Source organism: Armigeres subalbatus, chromosome 3 (assembly GCF_024139115.2).
Source record: "Armigeres subalbatus isolate Guangzhou_Male chromosome 3, GZ_Asu_2, whole genome shotgun sequence".
Taxonomy (NCBI): Eukaryota; Metazoa; Arthropoda; class Insecta; order Diptera; family Culicidae; genus Armigeres; species Armigeres subalbatus.
Genome location: NC_085141.1, coordinates 179,482,980 through 179,505,030, shown reverse-complemented (window position 1 = coordinate 179,505,030; position 22,051 = coordinate 179,482,980). Strand labels below are relative to the sequence as shown.

The 22,051-nt window shown below is 39.8% G+C and overlaps 1 protein-coding gene across 1 annotated transcript in view; it reads right to left on the bottom strand.

Moving 5' to 3' along the window:
• The window catches only part of LOC134220330 (protein slit), a 351,195-nt gene that overhangs the window by 17,553 nt on the left and 311,591 nt on the right, over nucleotides 1-22,051 (bottom strand). The window contains 10 exon segments of the mRNA XM_062699349.1: nucleotides 6,221-6,439; nucleotides 6,512-6,665; nucleotides 6,763-6,920; nucleotides 7,371-7,586; nucleotides 7,671-7,814; nucleotides 7,931-8,072; nucleotides 9,610-9,845; nucleotides 9,956-10,099; nucleotides 20,344-20,415; nucleotides 20,919-20,990. Coding sequence (XP_062555333.1) covers nucleotides 6,221-6,439; nucleotides 6,512-6,665; nucleotides 6,763-6,920; nucleotides 7,371-7,586; nucleotides 7,671-7,814; nucleotides 7,931-8,072; nucleotides 9,610-9,845; nucleotides 9,956-10,099; nucleotides 20,344-20,415; nucleotides 20,919-20,990 — 1,557 coding nt within the window.

Genomic DNA, 22,051 nt, shown 5'->3' with positions numbered 1-22,051 from the left:
GAGCCTCCTTTCAAGAGGCTCGGAAGCCTCCTTTCAAGAGGCACGGAAGTCTCCTTTCAAAGGCTCAGGCCTCGTTTCAAGAGGCCTGGAAGCCTCCTTTCAAGAGGCCTGGAAGCCTCCTTTCAAGAGGCTCGGAAGCCTTTTTCAAGAGGCCTGGAAGCCTCCTTTCAAGAGGCTCGAAGCCTCCTTTCAAGAGGCCTGGAAGCCTCCTTTCAAGAGGCCTGGAAGCCTCCTTTCAAGAGGCTCGAAGCCTCCCTTTCAAGAGGCTCGGAAGCCTCCTTTCAAGAGGCTCAGGAAGCCTCCTTCAAGAGGCCCGGAAGCCTCCTTTCAAGAGGCCTGAAGCCTCCTTTCAAGAGGCTCAGAAGCCTCCTTTCAAGAGGCCTGGAAGCCTCCTTCAAGAGGCTCGGAAGCCTCCTTTCAAGAGGCCCGGAAGCCTCCTTTCAAGAGGCTCAGAAGCCTCCTTTCAAGAGGCTCTGGAAGCCTCCTTTCAAGAGGCTCAGAGCCTCCTTTCAAGAGGCCTCCAAGCCTCCATTCAAGAGGCTCGGAAGCCTCCTTTCAAGAGGCTCGGAAGCCTCCTTTCAAGAGGCTTGGAAGCCTCCTTTAAAGAGGCTCGGAAGCCTCCTTTCAAGAGGTTCGGAAGCCTCCTTTCAAGAGCTTAGGAAGCCTCCTTTCAAGAGGCTCGGAAGCCTCCTTTAATTAGGCTCGGAAGCCTCCTTTCAAGAGGCTTGGAAGCCTCCTTTCAAGAGGCTTGGAAGCCTCCTTTTAAGAGGCTCGGAAGGCTCCTTTCAAGGGGCTCGGAAGCCTCCTTTCATAAGGTTCGGAAGCCTCCTTTCAAGAGGCTCGGAAGGCTCCTTCCAAAAGGCACGTGAGCCTCCTTTCAAGAGGCTCGGAAGCCTCCTTTCAAGAGGCACGGAAGTCTCCTTTCAAAAGGCTCGGAAGCCTCGTTTCAAAAGGCTCGGAAGCCTCCTTTCAAGAGGCTCAGAAACTTCTATTCAAATGCTCAGAAGCCTGCTTTCAAGTGGCTCGGCAGCCTCCTTTCAAATGGCTGGGAAGCCTCCTTTCGAGAGGCTCGGGAGTCTCCTTTCGAGAGGCTCGGAAGCCTCCTTCCCAGAGGCTCGGAAGCCTCGTTTTAAGAGGCCCGGCAGCCTTTTCAAGAAAATCGGAAGCCTTCTTTTAAAAGGGTTGGAAGCTTTCTTTCAAAAAGCTCGGAAAGCTTTTTCAATAGGTTCGGAAGGTTCCTTTCATAAGGCTCGGAAGGCTCCTTTCAAGAGGCTCGGAAGGCTCCTTCCAAGAGGCTCGTGAGCCTCCTTTTAAGAGGCTATGAAGCCTACTTTCAAGAGGCTCGGAAACCTACTTTCAACTGGTTAGAAAGCATCGCTTCAAGAAGCTCGGAATTCTTCTTTCAAGATGCTTGGAAGTTTTTTTTTTCAAAAGTCTCAGAATCGTCCTTTCAAGATACAAAGCAAACCCTCTTTTGACGTAGGACTTACGTTTTTCTTTACTATACTGGGTGTCATTTAGATTTTTGGAAATCGAGAGCGTTACGCTGGAACGGAAGATTTTGAACTTTACTAGCGCCTTTATCTTTCGATGGATTTTTAAGATTTATATATCAATCGATTCGGATACTCTCCACCATTTTGCCTATTTCATTGAAACTTAAGATTATTAACGATAAGCTATTGAATATTTCAATTCTTGTCAAAGCCAGTAAAAATTTCATATGTAACCAATCCCGTGCATTCCTAACACGCACATCAGAATGCGGTATGTCACGGGCCTTCGGCTCTACCAGAAGATTTTCTTTGTGTATAAAAGAAGCAGTGCCTGCCGTGTGCGAGTCATTACAATTTGTGACATCAGCGCGTACTGACGTGCTTTTCGCTCGCGCATTTTTCGTTTCGTTCGTTTGCTGTGTTCACCTACACAGCGACAGCATGCAGTCACCAGCGGTAGAACTGCCAGTGGGTCTGCGAATATTGTACTTCCAGTTGAAAACCGAAGTGAGCTCTCGCGACAATCAAGTTTTCTCCTGTTTCCTTTTGTCGCAACTACGTCGCGACTAGTGCGCATCATGGCGCACGGCGGTGGCATAGATGCGCACTAGTCGCGATGCAGTTGCGACATCAGGAAACAAGGAAAAACTCAATCGTCGCGAGAGCTCACTTCGGTTTTCAACTGGAAGCACAATATGCATGAAAGAAGTGGGCGCATTTTTTGTCATTCTGTGCTTGATGATGGTCGGATGCAGTGGTGTCGGTTGCGATGGATGCAATCGCCCATCGCATCGCTCGGAGCTCACGGCTAGAGACCGACGATGGCTGATGCAGCGAGGGCAGCGGTGGTGGATGAAAAAGAATAAAACTAGAGAGATTTGGTCTGCTCATCCAGGTGATTGGTTTCATAATCCACATGATCCCGGGATGGGTACGAGTCATGTCATACGACTTGACGTAGACTCGGAGTTTGGAATCAAAACATTAAATAATTTTTCGTTGACGTATTCGCAATACCTCCTCTATTTTAGTAGGGTTGTTGCTCCTTGACTTGTTTCTTATTGTTGTGATTTTTTCAGCATAAGGCACGCATGTTAGCAAAAAGAAGCTACAAAATTGCTGCGGTATTTCTTTGTTTGGAAAACGGGACAGTTCTAAAATAGCACATTTTGCCCTAGTCTGAAAATGTTATAAACAGAATTTTTAAACTTCAAATACTATTATCAATAAGAATTCTTAAAATGCCCTATATTTGCTTGAGTAAATAAGGGCTTAATAGTAAAAAAAAAGCAATTCTAATTTAGTATTTAATTATTAGTTTTATTTCCAGAAGTTTTGAATAAACAAATTGCTAATAATTCTACATAGCATGGAAGTTGTCGTTTCAAATATCAATACCTATAATCAAACTCCATAGATTCAAAAGTTAAATGTAAATACGTTACGTTTATACAAGTCCTACGTTTTCTCGCGGTTATGTTGAAAACATTACCCATTCCTCGTTTTTATGTGGCTCCAAAGCAGCCATTCAGAAGGTTCAGAAGCCTTCCTACAAGAGGCTCAGAAGCCTCTTATCAAGAGACGCGAAAGCCTTTTTTTTTGTGAGGGGGTACCTCAATTAATGCAAAAATTCGAAGGGGTACCTCTCAAGAAAAAGGTTGAGATCCGCTGATCTAAGCAATCGAATTCTACTTTCAGGTTCCGGAAATGTTTTATTCATAGGTATTATATTTGAATCCTTATCTTTTTTTCTCTCATATACCTCAATTTTTCATATTTTTCTAAACATTTCGACAACTACTAACTGGACAACTACCGTCTGTTACCGACGGATAACATTTGTTTGTATATACATCTAAAGTGCGAATATTAGGGTTAATGGGGGTCTTCCTTGGGGCCGCCATCGCCAGATCAGATCACGACCGTTTATAAACACGGGCCTTAATTCGATCCCTCCATGTGTTCAATACTTTGGACTCCGAAAAACGCTCGAAAGAATAGAGTTCGCTGCCATTCCAAACTGACTATCTACAAAACGCTCATAAGATCGGTAGTCCTTTACGAACACGATACATGGACGATGGTAAACCAATGCACACTTAAAGTTTTCGAAAGGAAAGTTCTGCGTACCATCTATGTTGGGGTGCAGATGGAAATAAACCACGAGTTGCATCAGCTGTTGGGAGAACCATACATCGATTACATCGCGAATATCGGGCGCGGTGGGCCGAGCACGTAGCCAGAATGTCGGACAGTAATCCAGTGAAAATTGTCCTCGACAAAGATGCGACGGGCACAAGATCTGCGCAACGAGCTGATGGATCAATCAGGTGTAAGACGATTTGAGGATCCTTCATACATTGCATGATTGGGGCGACGTGCAGTTATGGAGCGAGCTAGAGTTTGAATCCAAAGAAAAAAATGAGAAAATCTCACTCTTGTCATGTCTGTATACACTCTCGATAGGTAGCAGACCGTGAAGGACGTTTTTCGGAAGCTGTTAACAAATATCCGTGCTGTTATGAAGGAGAAGATTTTGATGCTAGGGAAGTTATTGCCCATTTATCGGAGGATGAGTTCGGTGTCATTCCGGAGAGAGTCTCCACGAGAATGAAAGTGACGGAGTCAGGACCATCTCGTCTTCAAATTGCGTCGAGGCAGGTGTTTCCGAGAAACTAGCCAAAGTTTAACGGTGTCGCCGAAGAGTAGCCAATTTTCATCATCGCGTTCGAGCAGGCGAACAAGTCATGCGGCTTCACCAATGCCGAGAATTTAGTCCGACTGCAAGAGGCTTTGACGGGCAGAGCTTTGCAAAAGGTTCGAAATCGTCTTCTATTGCCAAAGAACGTCCCGCTGATAGTCGAGAAGCTACGCAAAAGATTCGGGAATCCAGAGATTCTATGAATAAAATTGGCTAACGGGTTCCAGGAATTGGAAGGACCTAAAGCTGAAAACCTAGAGTCGGTGATAGAGTTTGGGAGTGCCGTTGAAGAATTCACTCAGCATCTTAAATCTGCGGGATTGTCTGATCATCTTAAAAATCCTATTCTGATGCGAGCATGATCCAGAAGTTACCTTCGTACTACGCCATGGAGTGGGTGGAGTACAAGCGACGCGCGCAGTCGGTTGATTTGGAAACTTTCGGGGGCTTTATGGAAGGTCTTGTTGAGAAGGCGCTTGAAGTTACCTTTGAAAAGGCGGAGGTACAAGAAAAGGCCAAGAAAAACGATAAGCCGAAAGTAAAAGGATTCGTCCAAGCAACAGATGGAGGAAATATTTCGTTGAGCAGTCAGCCATGTCTGTTGGATGCGGTGAAGAAACCGCAATCGTTTCAATCACGTTATCGGGAGGTAGAATGCTCCGTGTGCCGAAAATCAGGACATTTCGGACGAAACTGTCCGGAGTTCGTGCAGCAAAGTGTCGATGAACGGTGGAAGACGGTTGAGCGGCTGGATGTACGATCACGGGGAGCGGCCATGTCGTATAAGGAAGCGCTGTACAGTGGAAGGTTGTCCAGAGTATCACAATCATTTTCTGCACAGTGAATATGGGTCAGATTGTAGAACGCTGGAGGTTCAATGCCACAGTCATCGTCAACTGAATCCAACAGTGTTCTTCCGAATGGCTCCAGTGACCCTGTACAACGGATGGAGAAATGTCGACATCCTAGCTTTGATCGACGAAGCATCAGCGGTAACTTTGGTGAGCAGGAATCTGGCGAAATTGTTACGAGCAGATGGACCGATACAACCACTGCAAATGTATTGCACGAACGGCATACAGCAGAAGGAAAAACAATCGAAGATTGTGAAGATCAAGATTTCTGCCAGAGATTCCTTGAAGCTGTTTGATCTAGTCGATGCTCGGACAGTCAGCTTTCCTCCCAGCAAGAAGATTTTCGAGTCAATCGCAAGGTATATCGCTAAACAGTTGATCAAATTCTTAAGAAACTTTTTGTTTCAGCTACTCAATATAATTCTACCACAGAAAGATATCCCTGTTTCCATCTAACAGTTAAATAACTTACATCTTAGCAGATATAAATAAAGCTGTTGAATGAGAAAAAACAAAAACAAAACATACCCTGTTTGAATTATTTCAAGTGAAATGGATTCAGCATCTTTTCGGAATCTCACTATGCATGATCATACCAATTTAAAATTGTGATCAGTACTTCGGATTCCTGGAACTCATGAGCCTTACATTTAATACTTTAATAATACTTTCTGGAGCTCTGAAAATTCTCAAAATTGTCAAACACCTTTTCAAAATCATTATTACAATGACAGGAAAATCTACAAAGCATTCGAATTTGGTGAAAGTATTAGGATAAATTCTCACTCACAACGGGGATTGCAATAAAGAAATATTTTTATAATCCTCACAAGGTCCTCACAAGTCTTGTTCAGACGAAAATAAGTTACCGTTCGACGCAACATCTTGTTCGAGGAACAGTTTTTCAGAAAGGATATTGAAAAGGCGTTCGGCAACATCTGGCATAGTGACCTAGTTTACAAATTTTCATTCAGTACAGATTCATTCAGCGACGCAATTTACGATCGCCAATGCATTGAACGCAAAAAAGGATTTTTCAAATTTTAATGAATTAAGGAATTAGGCAAAATGTGTAGGCTGGAAAACAGCAAACCTGCGTATGGCACACGGTATAGTTTTTTAGCTTTACTTTGGACACTTAACACCAGAGGGATATTGTTGGTACTTACAATGTCTTTAACTGATGCAGTCCTAGGAACATCTTGTTGTGCACTTCAACGATTTTATTTTCGCTCATGTACAACTCCTGAATTCTGGTCGCCCCTTCGAATGCGTTCGGTTCAATATTTGCAATCTGATTTCGTCGAAGATCCAGCTTAACTAAGTTCGGCAGCCGTCCAAATAGACCATCCGACCGAACGCCGGTCAATTCGTTGTCGTTCAGTATCCTATAGAAGATTTAGCGAAAAATGTGGGTTAACACTCTGAGCTCGTAAATTTGGGCTCATTATGTCGCTTACAGTTCCGTTGTATAAAGTGGGATATCCCGAGGTATTTCCTTCAGTCCACGAGCTGAGCAATCTACGGTGGTTCTGTCGCAGTGACAGTCAGCCGGACATTCCTGATCCATTCGGCACTCCCCTGCGTATTTAATTTTACTGTAGTCTTCCGTGCCTAATATCGTAAAACAGGAGGAAAGAAAAAGCATAACAGCACCATTAATTTATCAGTTGAACACCCACAGCGAAATACCATCAACAAGTCAACGTACATTTAAACTTTTCGTCCTTCAGCGCCTCGATCCGGCGACGCTGCATGCGCTTCGGCGAATCACAACGGGCTCCGCTGGTTTCGATTGGGTTTTGATGCAAATAGTCGCCAAGCCATCGCAGATTACAATCGCAAATGAAGGGATTACGTGCCAAGTGCCTGTCGAGGGGGGAATATGAGCAGCGTGGCAATAAATACAAAACAGACAAACGAAAAGTTATGGAAAATGGTTACACAGATGGCGCTGTCTTTAGTTGGTAACTTTTGGTAAAGCTATGGTCCTTATCACTAAATGCATATGAACAGTTTGCAAAGGGGTAGTTTCAAGTCATTGAGCCTACGAATAGAACATTATTTAATAATGTTGCATTGTAAAAGAATAATAAATAAAGTGATTTAACAACAACTGCCTTTTTTAAAGTATTTAGACCTGCATGGTAATAAGTTACAAATACATATATCCTACTGTCGGACGCACCATAAAAAAGCAACTCCCCTAAAAACAGCACCATTCTGAGAAAATCGGTGTAACATAAAATTCAAATTGAAACTGGATTCAACTTTTTAACATAAACCGATTAACTGATGTGCCGGCCGTCATTGACTTACAAAGTTTGGATGCTCTTCAGCGAGTCGAAGGTACCGTTGGCCATGCTCTGGATGTTGTTGTCATACAACGATAACAAGCTCAGATTCTGGAGGTCCTTGAAAGCATCCTTCCGTACGCACGTGATTTCGTTCGCGTTCAACAGTAGCAACTGCAGCGATGTTAATCCCTTGAAAACACTCGCCGGCAAATCTTTGATTTTATTACCATAAAGGACACTGCGGCAGGGGAAAAAGAAACGGCACGATAATAAAGTTATTTATTTATGGTAATTCTTGGTGCATGCAACGCGGAACACTTACAGCGATGTGAGCGATTTCAGGCCACTGAAGGCATCGTACGCAACCCGCGAAATGTTGTTGTTTGAAAGGTCTATCCGCTTGAGCCGGCGGTGGTTCGCGAACGCTTTCGGAGGGATTTCCGTGATGTAATTTTGCTCCAGCCGCCTGTAAAAATATTTTCATTAGGCTTTCCATTTACTGCGGGGCTGTGCTGTGACTAAAGGACGACAGCAGCAATTGTGGTCCTGGTTGGGCCCGATGAACAATATATAGTTACTCACAGTTCGGTTGTGTCTTCCGGCAGGGTGGCAGGGACGGTGGTCAAACTTTTTTCGCGACAATCAACAATGCCGTCGGCACAACGACACGGATGGGGGCAGAGACTCCTTCCGCCACATTCCATGGGAGCGTTCTCGGTGAGACCTACGGGAGGGACGCAAAGCGAGGAAATTATTTAACGCAGTCGTGGCGCGATCCAACGATGGAGTTGGTAACGATGATAGTGACAATGATTTGGATTAGTTTTTAATTGAGTTTTATAGTTTGAGTTCCTAAAAGTTTTAATTTTCATTGTTTCAGTCTTTTTGAAAAATCTTTTCACATTTGTTATTTCATTTCTTGATTTTGATTTGAATTTTTGAAAGTTTATGAGTTGGAGAGACGGAAGAGACTTGAATCTGCTTTTTTCATTTACAGTAGATCTCAATCAAAAACAAGTTTATTGTCCATACACTCTCATTTGGAGCCATTTAGTTATTTTAATCCTGGCATCCAGCAGCTGGTTGAATGGAATTGAACCAGCTTTTGGATGCCAGGATAAATTTATTTATCAAGAATATTATGAAAACATAACTTCATATGTCTACCATTAAGGCACGCATTCTGACAACACCATTGTATACAAGTGATTGTTATCTTTCTACTTCATGATCAACCCTAATTGAACCATTATCCTCATCACATAAAAAAGAAATTCCGATACCAGAACAATTTTCCCATCGTACAAACGACGCGTGATGTGGTGGAAGTAAATCATTTTGGGTGAAAATAATGAAAATCATTAACTCCACCGAGTGGCGGTGTTGTGTCATCATGCATGCTCTCTTGATACACCAATATCACGGCCGGTTCGCTGTCTGTCTACCCTCGCCTCGGTTAGTAGCGGCTGGAAAAGCCCATTGAGATGAGAATGTTTCGAACACAAACAGCGGCATTATTTTCCCAGTAATTTGATTTTATTGATCGAACAGGACGTGACGAGTGAAATGAGTGAAGCGCGCCGGCCGGGAAAAAAGTACTACACTCGAACGCCGGGACCACGAGTCCGATGGATGGATGGAGAACGCCAGCCAGCGAACAACGTGATATGGAAAATGCAGGCTCCCACCGAAACTGGGGTAGGTAACTAACTGGTTATGGGAGAAAAATAAATTAACATTTGCATATTCATGAGTGTCACGTACACATCCGGATGGAAAATTATTGCATGATCGAACTCTTTCGCCCTTCGCTGCTGCTGTGCTTTGGTGCGCGGTGTTCCGCTGTTGGAGGTCAAGCGAAGTATGGGAAAAAATCTTTTATCTAGGGGGAAAAGTACCTTCAAGTGAATGACCATAGGTGTTGAATGTTGCATGATGTGTAAGAACATAGGTGATGAAAAATCTTCCGCGAACACATTTTCTAACAGCCAGTGAGAAGTTATCAGTTTGAGGTTTGAATTCTGTTGCATATGTCGAGTGTTGTGTGACCGATAGCAAACGTTCGAAATCAAATGCATGTAAATGTCATCGCAATTTTGTATTTCATGCGATTATGCAGACAGTGTATGCAAAATTCCATTGCCAAGTTCTGTATTCATTTAGAAGCTCATCATTGTAATTCAAAGTTCAATTCAGTACACTTGTCCATGTCCCACAACTATTAATGAATGAAGACCAATAATAGCCAGCCAGACACTCACCTGAGCACTTGAACTCCTGTTCGTGCAGATCCGCCACGTTTTGGCCCTTGAGCTGGCTGGGCGAGTGGCATCGCGTGTACGGGGCCAGGCGCGGTGCGTTCTTCAGATATCGTGCCAACCAAGACAGATGACAATCGCACGCGAACGGATTCTCGGAAAGGCGCAACGCCCGCAGGCGGGGCATTCCGGAGAACATGTCGCGCGGGAGCGCCGTGACGTTGTTGTTATTGAGCGTCCTGATGTGTCCGGAGGAAATTGATTGAAAAAGAGGTTAACGGAATGGTTCTCCAGAAACTAATCCATTTTGTGTGGCCAGGTGTGGCGAGGTCGGTTCAAATGTACTTACAGTATCTCCAGCTCCGCCAGTCCTTTGATAGCGTGCTCGTCCAGACAAGTAATTTGATTATTGTCCAATTGGAGGCTCCGCAGTGAAGTGGCGCCTTTGAACGCTCGCTTCGGGATGGCGGCGAGGGCATTGTGCGATAGATCTCTGTAATGATTAGGTGAAGATGATTGTTCTAAATTGCATATAGCTTAGGCGAAATTGTGTTGATTATAATTGTGTTATCTTAACTCTACAGTAGTCGCATATGAAATACAAGATGGTTGTGACTATTTTAGCGATAGTAAATTTTCAATAACAAACATTGCGTGTGAAAAATATCGTGATTTAAAATCAACACAATTAATTAAGCCTAATATTATCTATTTCCTATGACTACTCCAAATGTGTAAAGATCGATATTATATTAGCGTTGTTTGAGAACCACACTATGTCTATACATTCAGCAATCCCATGCGAAACCGATATACAATCTCTCCGATTTTCGTAATATTTGGTAGGATCGTTTCTTTCCGAAAAAAATAAAACCTATAGTGTCTGGCAACATTGTGACGAAAAGAAAGATAGAAGTTGTATCTTTAATTTGGCGAAGAAGATGGTGAAAACAATTTTAGAACATAAAAACCCATCGTGAAATGCATTGAAAAAAATCACATAAGAAAGGTCAAAAAAGCACTTTAGGGGTCTAGATCTTATTTTTTCTATCATTTTGCATATTTTTGCATTGCCACCATCCTTGAATTTTTTTTTGATTTTGAATTTTTTCTCCAAGGGTTGAACCCTTGGGAAAAAAACAATGATTTTTCAAAATTTCCGAAATGCAATTTCGGGTCAATTTTTAATAGCAAACAATGGGACCGGGACAACGGGACTGCTCGAATGCAACTTATTGCGAGTAAATCGGATAATGCAATGAACCAAAAGTGTTTCTACAAAATTTGTTCACATACACACACACATACATACACACAAACAGACATCACCTTGGTTCATCGAGCTGAGTCGATCGGTATATAACACTATGGGTCTCTGGGCCTTCTATGAAAAGTTCATTTTTTTGAGTAGGGGAAACCGCCAAATGTTGAACGGCTAATTTTGTCGCCTATTGTTGAACTCCCATAAGAAATGCATGTGCGTTCAACATTAGGCGAAGAAATTAGCCGTTCAACATTTGGCGAATTACCCTAATCCTATAGCCTTTCGGTACAACTTTGTTGGACGAAAAAGGAAAAAGCCTTATACGAGTTCTCTGGCAAAAAAAACATCATTGAAGGATACATGAACTGTTTTATCGTGCAGCACGACTTCGCTTTTTCTTTGACAAAAAGGAATGGAATAGAAATTAATACTGAGAAGACTAAAAAAATAATTTCTATCGTGGATGTAGAAGAAAATTATTAAGCTCTCTTAGTGGAATGTATTCATCTGTCACGACAGACGAATGGAGAGTTTTGTCAAAAGGGTATTTACAGATAGAGGACACTATAGACCAATGCCGTAATTCAGTTGCAAAAGCATGGCAATGGAAAGGCTTCATCACGATTGGAAGGACTAGAAAAGTGGGTGGGAACGGTATTTTTATGCGAACGATATCACTGATCAATATAAAAAGCATGCAAAGTTGCTGCACTTGAGTGGACCCCAGCTGATGGGAATAATTTCCCCTTAATTGTTACCGAGAAAAGGTATTACGATGTAGATGTTGCAGCAACGATTATTTTCAACCCGTGAAGCAGGGCAGCTTGGAACGTCATCGAATGCGATAGATGAGGAATCTATCAGAGGAAAGTTTTTACATTTTCGCTTAGTAGTTTATATTAAAAAATACGAGTTTGTAAAATGCTGAGATATTGAATGCATATAAAACATATTATATATTACGTCAGTTCCAAAAACAAGTAGCCTTATTTAAATTTGACAAGTATTCCATATTAACAAGACAGGTTTTTACTGATATGATGATCACAGTTTTATTGTAGAAGGTTATTCATCGATCGAACTGATGTATGCTCTTTAAAGACTGGACTTTAGACGAAATCTCGTAGAGATTGCTTCGATTTTGAAAGGAGTCAAATTGCAAATTGAAGATCTTTCAAGAAAGTCGAATGAGACTTGCGTTACTGACAAGGTGTACAAAGTTATGACAAAACTTCCAGAAGAAGGGAATCAACTTAATTTGGAAAAGTGCCGTTGTATTGTCGTCGTTTTGACGAATTTGAGAGCACTCCCACGCAAACCAACACCATCAACACGTAGGCTTTCAGATTGAGTTTTTTGCTTGGTTTTTTGTTTAAAAAAGCAGATAGTCGTTTTGAAAATTTGGTATTGATTTGGTCACAAAGTGGACTTGTTCGTCACTTTTTTGGCGTTGACGTCACTTGCATATTTTGTGTTTATGAAAGTTGAAATAGCGCCGACAAGAGCATTAAATAATCGAATGTTTTTGATGAACCCCATAGGCCCATCTTTCTCACTTCGTAATATATTCATTAGAGTGGGGCGCAGTTGTATGGAAAAACGCAAACTTCGTCCGATCAAGTACGATCAAGGTTTTTCTGAATCGTTTAGGGACCCCAATCAACTGTGCAAAATATGGGCTCGATTGGTTGCGACCTCGCATGCCGCATCACATGGAGATTAGTATGGGAAAACGTACTTTTTTACATTTTTGCAATTAGCGGCTTCAATTTATCATCAATCACGTGACTAAATACGTTAGCTAAATATTCCTTCAATTTTTCTTTGTGAAATGATTCCGGATAGCTCTCATTAGCTCTAAAGCCCTATAAGATAAATTACTTTGGAATAACACTCAGTTAAATTATTGGTCTACGTAGTTCGGCAGTGCTGGCAGAATAAACGATTTTTTGCATATGGTTTGAACACTCAATCTTCGAAGCGTTATAACTTTTTTCGTGGACGTTCCAGCAACGTGCCTTCTTCAGTAAAGTTTTTCAGCATCCTTTGGGTTATACTTTAACGCAATGTGCCACTTGGTTTACGATGAACTGAAACCTCTAGTAGTATAAATGCAAAAATATACGTTCTCCCATACTAATTTCCATACAAACTTCAAATGCGATGCGGAAAGCGAGGAAGCAACCAATCGGTCCCAAATCCTGCACAGTTATTCAGGACCCAGAATGGCTTCGAAAAACCATTGATTTGAAAAAAATGACCATGACGCCCCACTCTAATATTCATATTCGGCTAAACATTGTCATTTTACTGTCGAATAGCAGTCAGTACTTATTTAGATTTCGTAAACTAACAAATTACTGTAAAACTGAACACTTCTATGATGATTTACACAATTACCCACATAGATCTGTCAGTCCCCTACGTTCAACTGAAGGCCACTTTTAGCGTCGAAAGTCAATGCAATATGATCAAGAAAACTGAGTAAATCATTCTATGTTTTGAATAGACATGTGACGTTTGCCGAAATTCGGGCCAAAGTTGCTTCGTAAAGGTGAATATTTTATGCTCTGATTTCGACATTTCGACTGTCTATGTTTATGTTCTCATGAGGGTTTTTCAGGCGGCAGAAAAACTGTATACACCCGATTATTTTTTTACATGGGGGATGCGTTCCGTGTAATAGTAGTTTGTGCAACTAGTTGCAAAAAGATGATTTTTTCAGCACGAGTTTTACGTTTATCCAACGAGGCTTGCCGAGTTGGATAAATACTACGAGTGCTGAAAAAAACGAGTTTTGCAACGAGTTGCACACGCAATTTTTTGCAATGACGAAAAATGGGCTTTAATATGATAAATCTATACCAAAATTGTATAATCGAATTCACTCCACATGATCATTCATGCCAATAAATTATGTTGCGTCAGAGAACAATAAGATTCCATCTTATCGTGCCAAATTGCATTGCTTGAAAAGCTATGAAGCGATGGATGCAATTGCCTTTGTAAAATTGTGATGTTATGTCCAACAAACCATTTCATTTATTACAAGATGCTTAGAGTACACTATTTAAACACTCACCCAAACTAATTCAGCTAAATGTAGTCATGTAACTACTGTCCCAATGTAGGTTTTTCATTATAGCACCCAAATGAGTGCTATAATGAATATTATGCAACCCATTTGAGTTGCATAATGGTCATTAAAGCACCCATTCTGTTTGTATGGAAAAGTAGGCCGTTTTATCACTCAAATGACAACTGTAAACCAGGTATTATGATCAGGAATTGCAAAAAAATAGTTTTCCGTTCAAAATTTGAAAATCCGTGTAAAAAAAGTTTTATGATTTCTCGACAAATCATGCCAAATAAAGCAACTTTTTGAAAAAAAATTCCATGGTATTTTTTTTACACGGCCGTGTAAAAAAAAAATCGTGTAAAAACAGAATCGAGTATAATCATATAATCATACGGGCATATGGAGACTAGACTGGCCCAGATTAGTATGGGGAGAAAAAAATGTTGTCGAATTCCACGGGGCACCCCCCAGGATTGTGTCTTTGGGTGAGAAAATCAATCTCTGAAAATTTCAGCTCAATCGCTTGTTGCATAAGCTGGCGCATTTGATTTGAAGTTTGTATGGGGATTTCAGCCAAAATGTATAGGAAAATACACCTCCGTCACTCATTCGATCTGGAAATTGATTCTGATTGCTCGATTGACCTCAGAATTGCAAAAACGGCAGTTGGTATGCTACAGAACAATTTCACAGAACATTTCATGATGATTAAATGAACTTTTATATAGTTTACGGCTGATTTATTAGGAGCTGATTTGCGTATTTTTGGATTTTTTGGTCGAATCGCATCAGCCGAAACCTATATAAAAGTTCATTTAATCATCATACAATGTTCTGTAAAATTGTTCTGTAGCATACCAACTGCCGTTTTTGCAATTCTGAGGTCAATCGAGCAATCAGAACCAATTTCCAGATCGAATGTGTGACGGAGGTGTATTTTCCTATACATTTTGGCTGAAATCCCCCATACAAACTTCAAATCAAATGCGCTAGCTTATGCAACAAGCGATTGAGCTGAAATTTTCAGAGATTGATTTTCTCACCCAAAGACACAATCCTGGGGGGTGCCCCGTGGAATTACACAACTTTTTGTTTCCTGGGCCAGTCTAATGGAGACGCATGATACATTTGTGGGCTTGAGCATCAACTTCTTGTAACTTCTTAATGAATCGCCTGCTTTGAGCGTGCTTACAGCGGCACACTAGGAGTTAACTTTCGGAAATCAGCTTATGGCGAAAGGCACCTAATGTTTAATACCTCGAAAATAATCACTTTAATCGAAAAAAAAAATGGTAGTCGTAGTAGCGGACACCTTCGCCTACCAGTTATACCAAATAGATTTTCGTGAAAAGTTCCTGCTGATGAGAAAACCTGCGTTAGATGTCTTTCGCCATACAAATTTCTGGCGGTTAACTCATGCTAGCTATTTGCGCATATACGATAGCGCCTGGATGCTGACAGCGGTGGGTTGAATACCAGCCACTGCCAATAATTCATTTACAATGTTCTGAAAACTCAGATGTGAGTATGTACATTATGTGGAAGAATTTGATTTGAAAAATGTATTGGAGGCAGAGCCGTAGCGTAGATTCCCGGCGCCCTTGGCGCAACCTTTTTTGGGCGTCCCTCTTTTACTAAGGAAAAAATGTGCAATATTTCACATTCAATCATTTTCAATCTCATCTAAAAGTAAGATTAAAAAGTTTAGTAGATTGAAGGAGCTTCAAACAGCAAGCACTATTCAGCGTCATCGAGCTTCAGCTTGAGCTTGATTGACTGCCCGTAGTTGCAACTCCATTATGACCAGATCAGCTGTTCTTGCACAGAGAGCCAACAGAGATGTTTGTTTCGGACTAGCACTCATCTTCAATGTACAAGTACTGCGGGTGATTTCATTTGTTAGGTCATTTCCAATCCGAAAATTACCTAGACCGGCACCGGGAATCGAACCCAGCCACCCTCAGCATGGTCTTGCTTTGTAGCCGCGCGTCTTACCACACGGCTAAGGAGGGCCCCAGACGCATGGTTACTCACCAAAAATGTTTTCCAGAACAACTTTTAATACGTTCTATAAATTAAAAATATGTTTCAATAAAAAATGAAACCCACTATTAACAATTAGGATAGTGGATTTCCTCGAAAGTAACACAATATGTATATTAAAAATCGGTTCAGAAGTTTGAAAGATTTAATGGTTTAAAAAAAAGTGAATTCTCGAAATCATCAATTTTGACGTAGAATACGTCCTGCGGGAGAACATAGGGGGGTCATTCTGCAGAATCAAATTTAAGACCGTCACGAAAAGTGGTCAGGAAGTATGGGCTAATAACTCAGCCATCTTCCAATCGATTTTGATGATTTTTGTATCAATAGATTGACAAACTCTTTAAGATTTTGTATAACTATTAAAAAAAACAATTGAATAAAGGCGCTTAACTATTGAAAAATTGGATTTCATTAGGTACTGTTGAAAACTTGTTATGCACAGGTAATTACCTACATTTCGGCTATTAGTCATCTGGCGCGTGAATTAATTGTTAAAAATCAAATTCGAAAAATGATTAAAGGCAAGAAACCTACCCAGTCAACATAAGATCGTGTATAATGCCGTATAAGATGCTAAAGTGGAGGCGATATAGGTACTTCCCTATACAGAATTACGTATATCGCCTCCACTTTAGCATCTTATGTTGCATCATATCCGATTTTGTGTTGACTGGGTATAATTACTGTTCTGAGTCGCTGCACTTTAATATCTAATTCTACGTTGATTTTGCGGTCGTGTACAACCATGATAAGTGATACGGTCGTCATACAACCATTTACTATTTTCTCACCACACAAATAGTGAAATTAATAAAAAAAATACGAGTGTGTATCCAGGGTTGTTAACGTTACTCAACGATTAACGCTGTTGACGTTGATTTTCACTTGGGCTATCGTCAACTCCGTTGCATTAAGTTGCTTGGATTGTAACATTGACGTTAACGGGATGCGTTGAATCAACTTCAACAGACATCGTTAATCCTCATCATCCTGACCAACACGTTTCCAAGCCACAATTTGGTTTCCATGGAACATGAAAAATTTTCATTATGAAATCTTAGTTCATTGCTTCAAAAATCATTGACAATTTTGCTTGCATTCAACTCAGTTCAAGTCGAAACAAAATTTAAAAAAATAATTCGCCACTTTTTCAAGCGGATAATCGAAGTCGCCATCTTTGGGATAACACTCAATATGTCTTAAACTGCAATTTTTCTTCTTTGTTAAAGATGCTTTCAGCCCTTGGCTGGTTCACCTCTGGATCTGCATTTATTTGATCCAGCATACGAGGGAAGCTCCGGTAACTCCTGTGCACACACTGCTTAAGTTCTAAACTTAAAGGGAAAAATTGTCTTCATGGTATGAGCATCTGATCTGATGAAATTTTGAATTTTATCGGCCCAAAGTATTTTGAAGGCCAAAAATATCCACTTGTGTTCAAGCAACAATCAACCGTTTTGTCGATTCCTAACCTTTCTATTTTTTGGTTCATGCTATTCTACAGGCTGTATGCTTGCATCATGCAACAAGTGTTAACCTGCATTTTTGCGACATCTACAACGTAATTTTGTAGAGGTGTTTCAAGAAACCATTTAAATTTTTTATCTTGGATTCAAACTGTAGATTATGGAACATGACTCACTCAATTAAAGTTTTGCAAAAAAAAAATCAGCTCTGTAATTCTTATCAGTTCTGTAAAAATTCCAAAACTTAGGTCGAAATTACCGGAACCTCCCGTAACTATATTTTTACGAAAAAGGTATGACCGGTAATTCCACCCATGGGAAACTCCACACGGGAAGTAAAAATGGTCTTTCACAGGACATATGGTCGAGGTTCAGCCAAACCGCACCAAGCGGCTTTTCGACTGACTTGTGATATTTTGTTCGTACAAGGACAACGGAAATAGTTTCATACCAATTTAAGCATACATTTGCAGTAGGATATCCTCAGTTATGGGGTTGAGGGATATTCGATGCGATTTGCGATCAATTAAATCTGCTAAACGAAAGTTTGAGCAGAAAAATCGGTAATTTTTCGATGGCGCTTGGTGTGATTTGGCTGAACCCCGACTATATAATTATGCCTTGAATATGATTTAACTGTAATATTTCCCATAAAATTTTATCTAATCAAGCTCTTATAAAATGCTTTGTCTGTTATGAGATGTTTTTGTAGCAAACATACTGATAAGTATTGTTGGCAGTATTTATTTTAAAATGAATTTGGTACAATCTCAAATGTACTCCGAATTCGGCCACTTTTTCAACAAAAAAATAATAGCAAAAAAACTGTTAAATCCTTTGTTCTATTTTGAAAATTTGGTAACAACAAGTAAAGCAAATCATTAGCTTTAAATAACGCATAGCCGTTAACGTTAATTTAACGGAAAACGTTAACGTTGACGTTGATAAACGTGTATTATAAGCATTAGGGGAAGGTGGGTAGACTTGATCACCCCCTGTTTTATCGAGAACTAAAGTAGTTTTGTTCTAGCGTATTTTTTAGTATAGATCCTCTAGGCAAATGACCTTTATGTGGTGAGTTATTTTTTGGATTGACAATCTTATTTATTATGCAGGGCGGTTTGTATGTTTTGACCTTCCTAAAGATTTTTTTATTGGCCACGCAAAATTTGAATAAATTTTTATAACAATGACCGAATGCTTTCGTTTTTTCACAGCACAAAGCCATAAATGTGCTTAATGATTTGTACTGATGAAAATGTCAACATTCCATCAAAGTTTTAGGATATTTGGATTTGAAGTTATTGCCTCAATATGGGGACATTTGATCCCCCATTAGTCACCCATACAAAAATTGGGAGAAAAAATTCAAAAAATGTAAATCTGTTCTCAGGCTTCTAATTTTTTGTAGATTTAACAGATTTGATGAAGGGTTGGCAGGAGAAATTATTTATTGCGTAGATATCATAGAAAGGGGATCAAGTCTCCCCAAATTTTAAAATTGCATGTGCTGTCGAATTCAATAACAAAAATCGTTCATGTATACGCACAGCAATTCGAAAATTCTGCGTATTTTGAAGGAAAAATATTTAAAAAAAAACTAAGGGCACCTTCTAATTTTACCATAGCAAGTTCTTGGAGAGGGATCAATTTCCCCCGAATATTTTAAAAGTAGATTTTTAACAGCACTCCAAAAAATCGATTGTGTATCAATAACAACAATAATTTGAAGACTGTCATACATCAGTAAAGTTAAATACTATATTTCTTAGAGAGTCTGTGTGAAAATCACGTATGTTTATTTATATTTGGCTGTGATACATCGGAAATCAGAAAAGGGGATCAAGTCTACCCAGTCTCCCTTACTGGAAAATCCGTTCGCTAAAATTAACGTCAACGAACTAACGAAAAGGCGTCAATCATTGATCAACGTTAACAACCCTGATCCAATGTAACCCCCATTATCTGGCAGTTAGACTCAACCCGGAAGTTACAATGCCTTAGCTTTATTTCAGATCCAGTGACCCATTTTAGACTGCCTGGCCCCGCCTTTATATTATTGATATAATTATAAAACATATTGAAATAATCTCCTAGAGATTCAATTACAGTTAGTTGAACTAAGGAAACGAACACCGCATAGTGTTCACGAAATAAATTGCTTCATTCTTTCAGTTCAATTCTAAGTAATTTGATAATAATTCATATTTTTCTGAAATTATCACAAAGCCGCACACATTTTCACCAAAATACATTCAAACTACTCAAGTTAAATTTCGACTTCAATTTTTTAACATAACAAAAACGAACAAAAACGTGACATGAAAATTTAAAAGTAACCATCTGCTTGCATGGTTTGCTGCGATTTCGTTTTCAGCGATAAAAAAACATGGGTCTAATTATTTTCAAAAAAAAAAAAATATATCGAATTTACCAACAACATGTGAAAATCGGATAGATCGTATATTAGTTTACTAAAGCATTGCTTTTTACAGCTTTATACAGCTGAAATTTTTATACGTAAATACTTATATTAAGGATTGTTTTTGAATACAATTGAATAAATATATTGACATATTCAGGGTTTTATAGCCTATTTTGTTTAATCATGATAACCATAACTTAGCGGAGATCTATAACTACATAATTAAACTGGAAAAAAATACGGACAAGCATAAGCAAACAGTGCAAATTAATTAAACTATAAAACCGATAAAATCGCCAAAGACCAAAGTCACGCATTCGGCAAACACCGACATCCACGCTGGCAGTGTGAAGTGCAATCGAATGGATGGCGGTTATCGACCAGTCTGGAGTAGCCACAGGGCGCGAAACAACGATATCAAAATCATAAATCATTCTTCCTACATCCTACTACTTACAATCGTAATAAATTAGCAGCGCTTGATAAAAAATTATCTGGTATTGATTTTAAGCGATTGCTATTAAGTCGTCTGTAAATAAAAGAAGAAAAAAGAAGAGAAAAAAGAGCATGTGTAGTGTGGTGAGGTAAAAAGGCTGGAAAAAGAGCAATTATAAAATAACACGTCGAAATAAAAGCAAACGATCGATTATGATTGGTGATTTTTGGGGGGAGGTATTCCCGACGGGGTGGGGATGGGTATTTGGTGGTATTGAAGAATAAATCGGAGCTTTACTGACTGAAACAAAGCGATGCAAACAACTTGGAAAATTGAAACGGTGGCAGCGAATATGGCGCGAAAAAGCGTTGTAGATTGATAAAAACCGATTTCGCAATAATGATAGTGTTGAGCAATTAAAAAGCTTGACGGCTTTCTGTTGTTGTTTTTGATGTTTCCGTCATGTGGAAGAAAGTGGTTAGCATGCTGAACAAGGAAGTGTAAAGTGCGGAAATGGTGGTGCTTGTAAAAATGTAAAATGAAGACAAATTTGGAAAATGTGGGTTTTTAAGGACAAACAGAACTGTAATACTTACAATCGTTCCAGCGAAATGAGATCAATCAACGCATCTTTTTCTATCGTATAAATCTGGTTGTCTGTTAGCTGCCTGCAATCGAAAAAGAACAAAACGATTAAGAAATGCTTTGAAATGCAATACAAATCTATGTATTGATGAAACGTTTAAAACCTTTCGAATAATGTTTCGGTGAGATAAAAAATAATAAGCAAATTATGTAGTTTGGCAGTGGATGCTTTTTAAACAAATGATGTCTAAATTTAATTCGACACTGATCCCTTGTGAATAATCTAAATTCTCTTCTTTGGAATGCAATGAGCATTAAAAGCTTTTTGTGCTTGTGTCCAAATATATTGTAAAATTATTAATTGTTGTTTTTGTCGCTTTAAGTGACAACATCGTAGTTTCATTGATAGATGACGGACCTTTATATGCAAAAGATAAGTGGGATGAAGAAATACGAGACACCCTTAAGTTGCCACATCATCTTCGAACGATGTCCAGTGAACTTTCCCAGGGAAAGTTTCCAGCTATTTATGACTGGTATCAGTGGCACCCCGCCAAGATCGGTATAGATCATCTCTGCGGCGCGGTGCACAGGAAATTATAATCGAAGAAACCTAAACGCCGGAGCGCTTTACTCATTAATAAACAGTGCCTCAATGGTCCAATTTATTATCACCCCAAAAGCGATCACTTCATCACCCTGGAATGTTTGATTTAGCGCTGGTAGCTTTCTTTAACGAGCTCATTATTCAAATAACATATGTAATATTAGAGTAGGTTTCTCACCGAAAAATTTAATGGGCGAGCGTTTTAGCTTTGAAAATATCAGTTATGGGTCGGTTTATTGATATTTGAAGAGGGCTCCAGCTTGCAGATTTACTGCCCACTTATAACTAAATTAAAACTTGATAGCCTTTCAATTTTTGCCTGAACTGATGTGATATGAATATTTTCCAAAACATTAGTGTTGCAGGAGCTTGGGAAAGTTGTCCAAGTCAGGGTAGTATTTGCGTCTAAAAAAATTCATTCGACCCTGTAGTAGGTAAAAAACCCAACTCGTAATGATATATGCATCTGCGTTGTAAATAGATGAAAAATAGTTATTGGAAATACCTAATTGTCCATAATTTGAAGTAGAGGAGGAC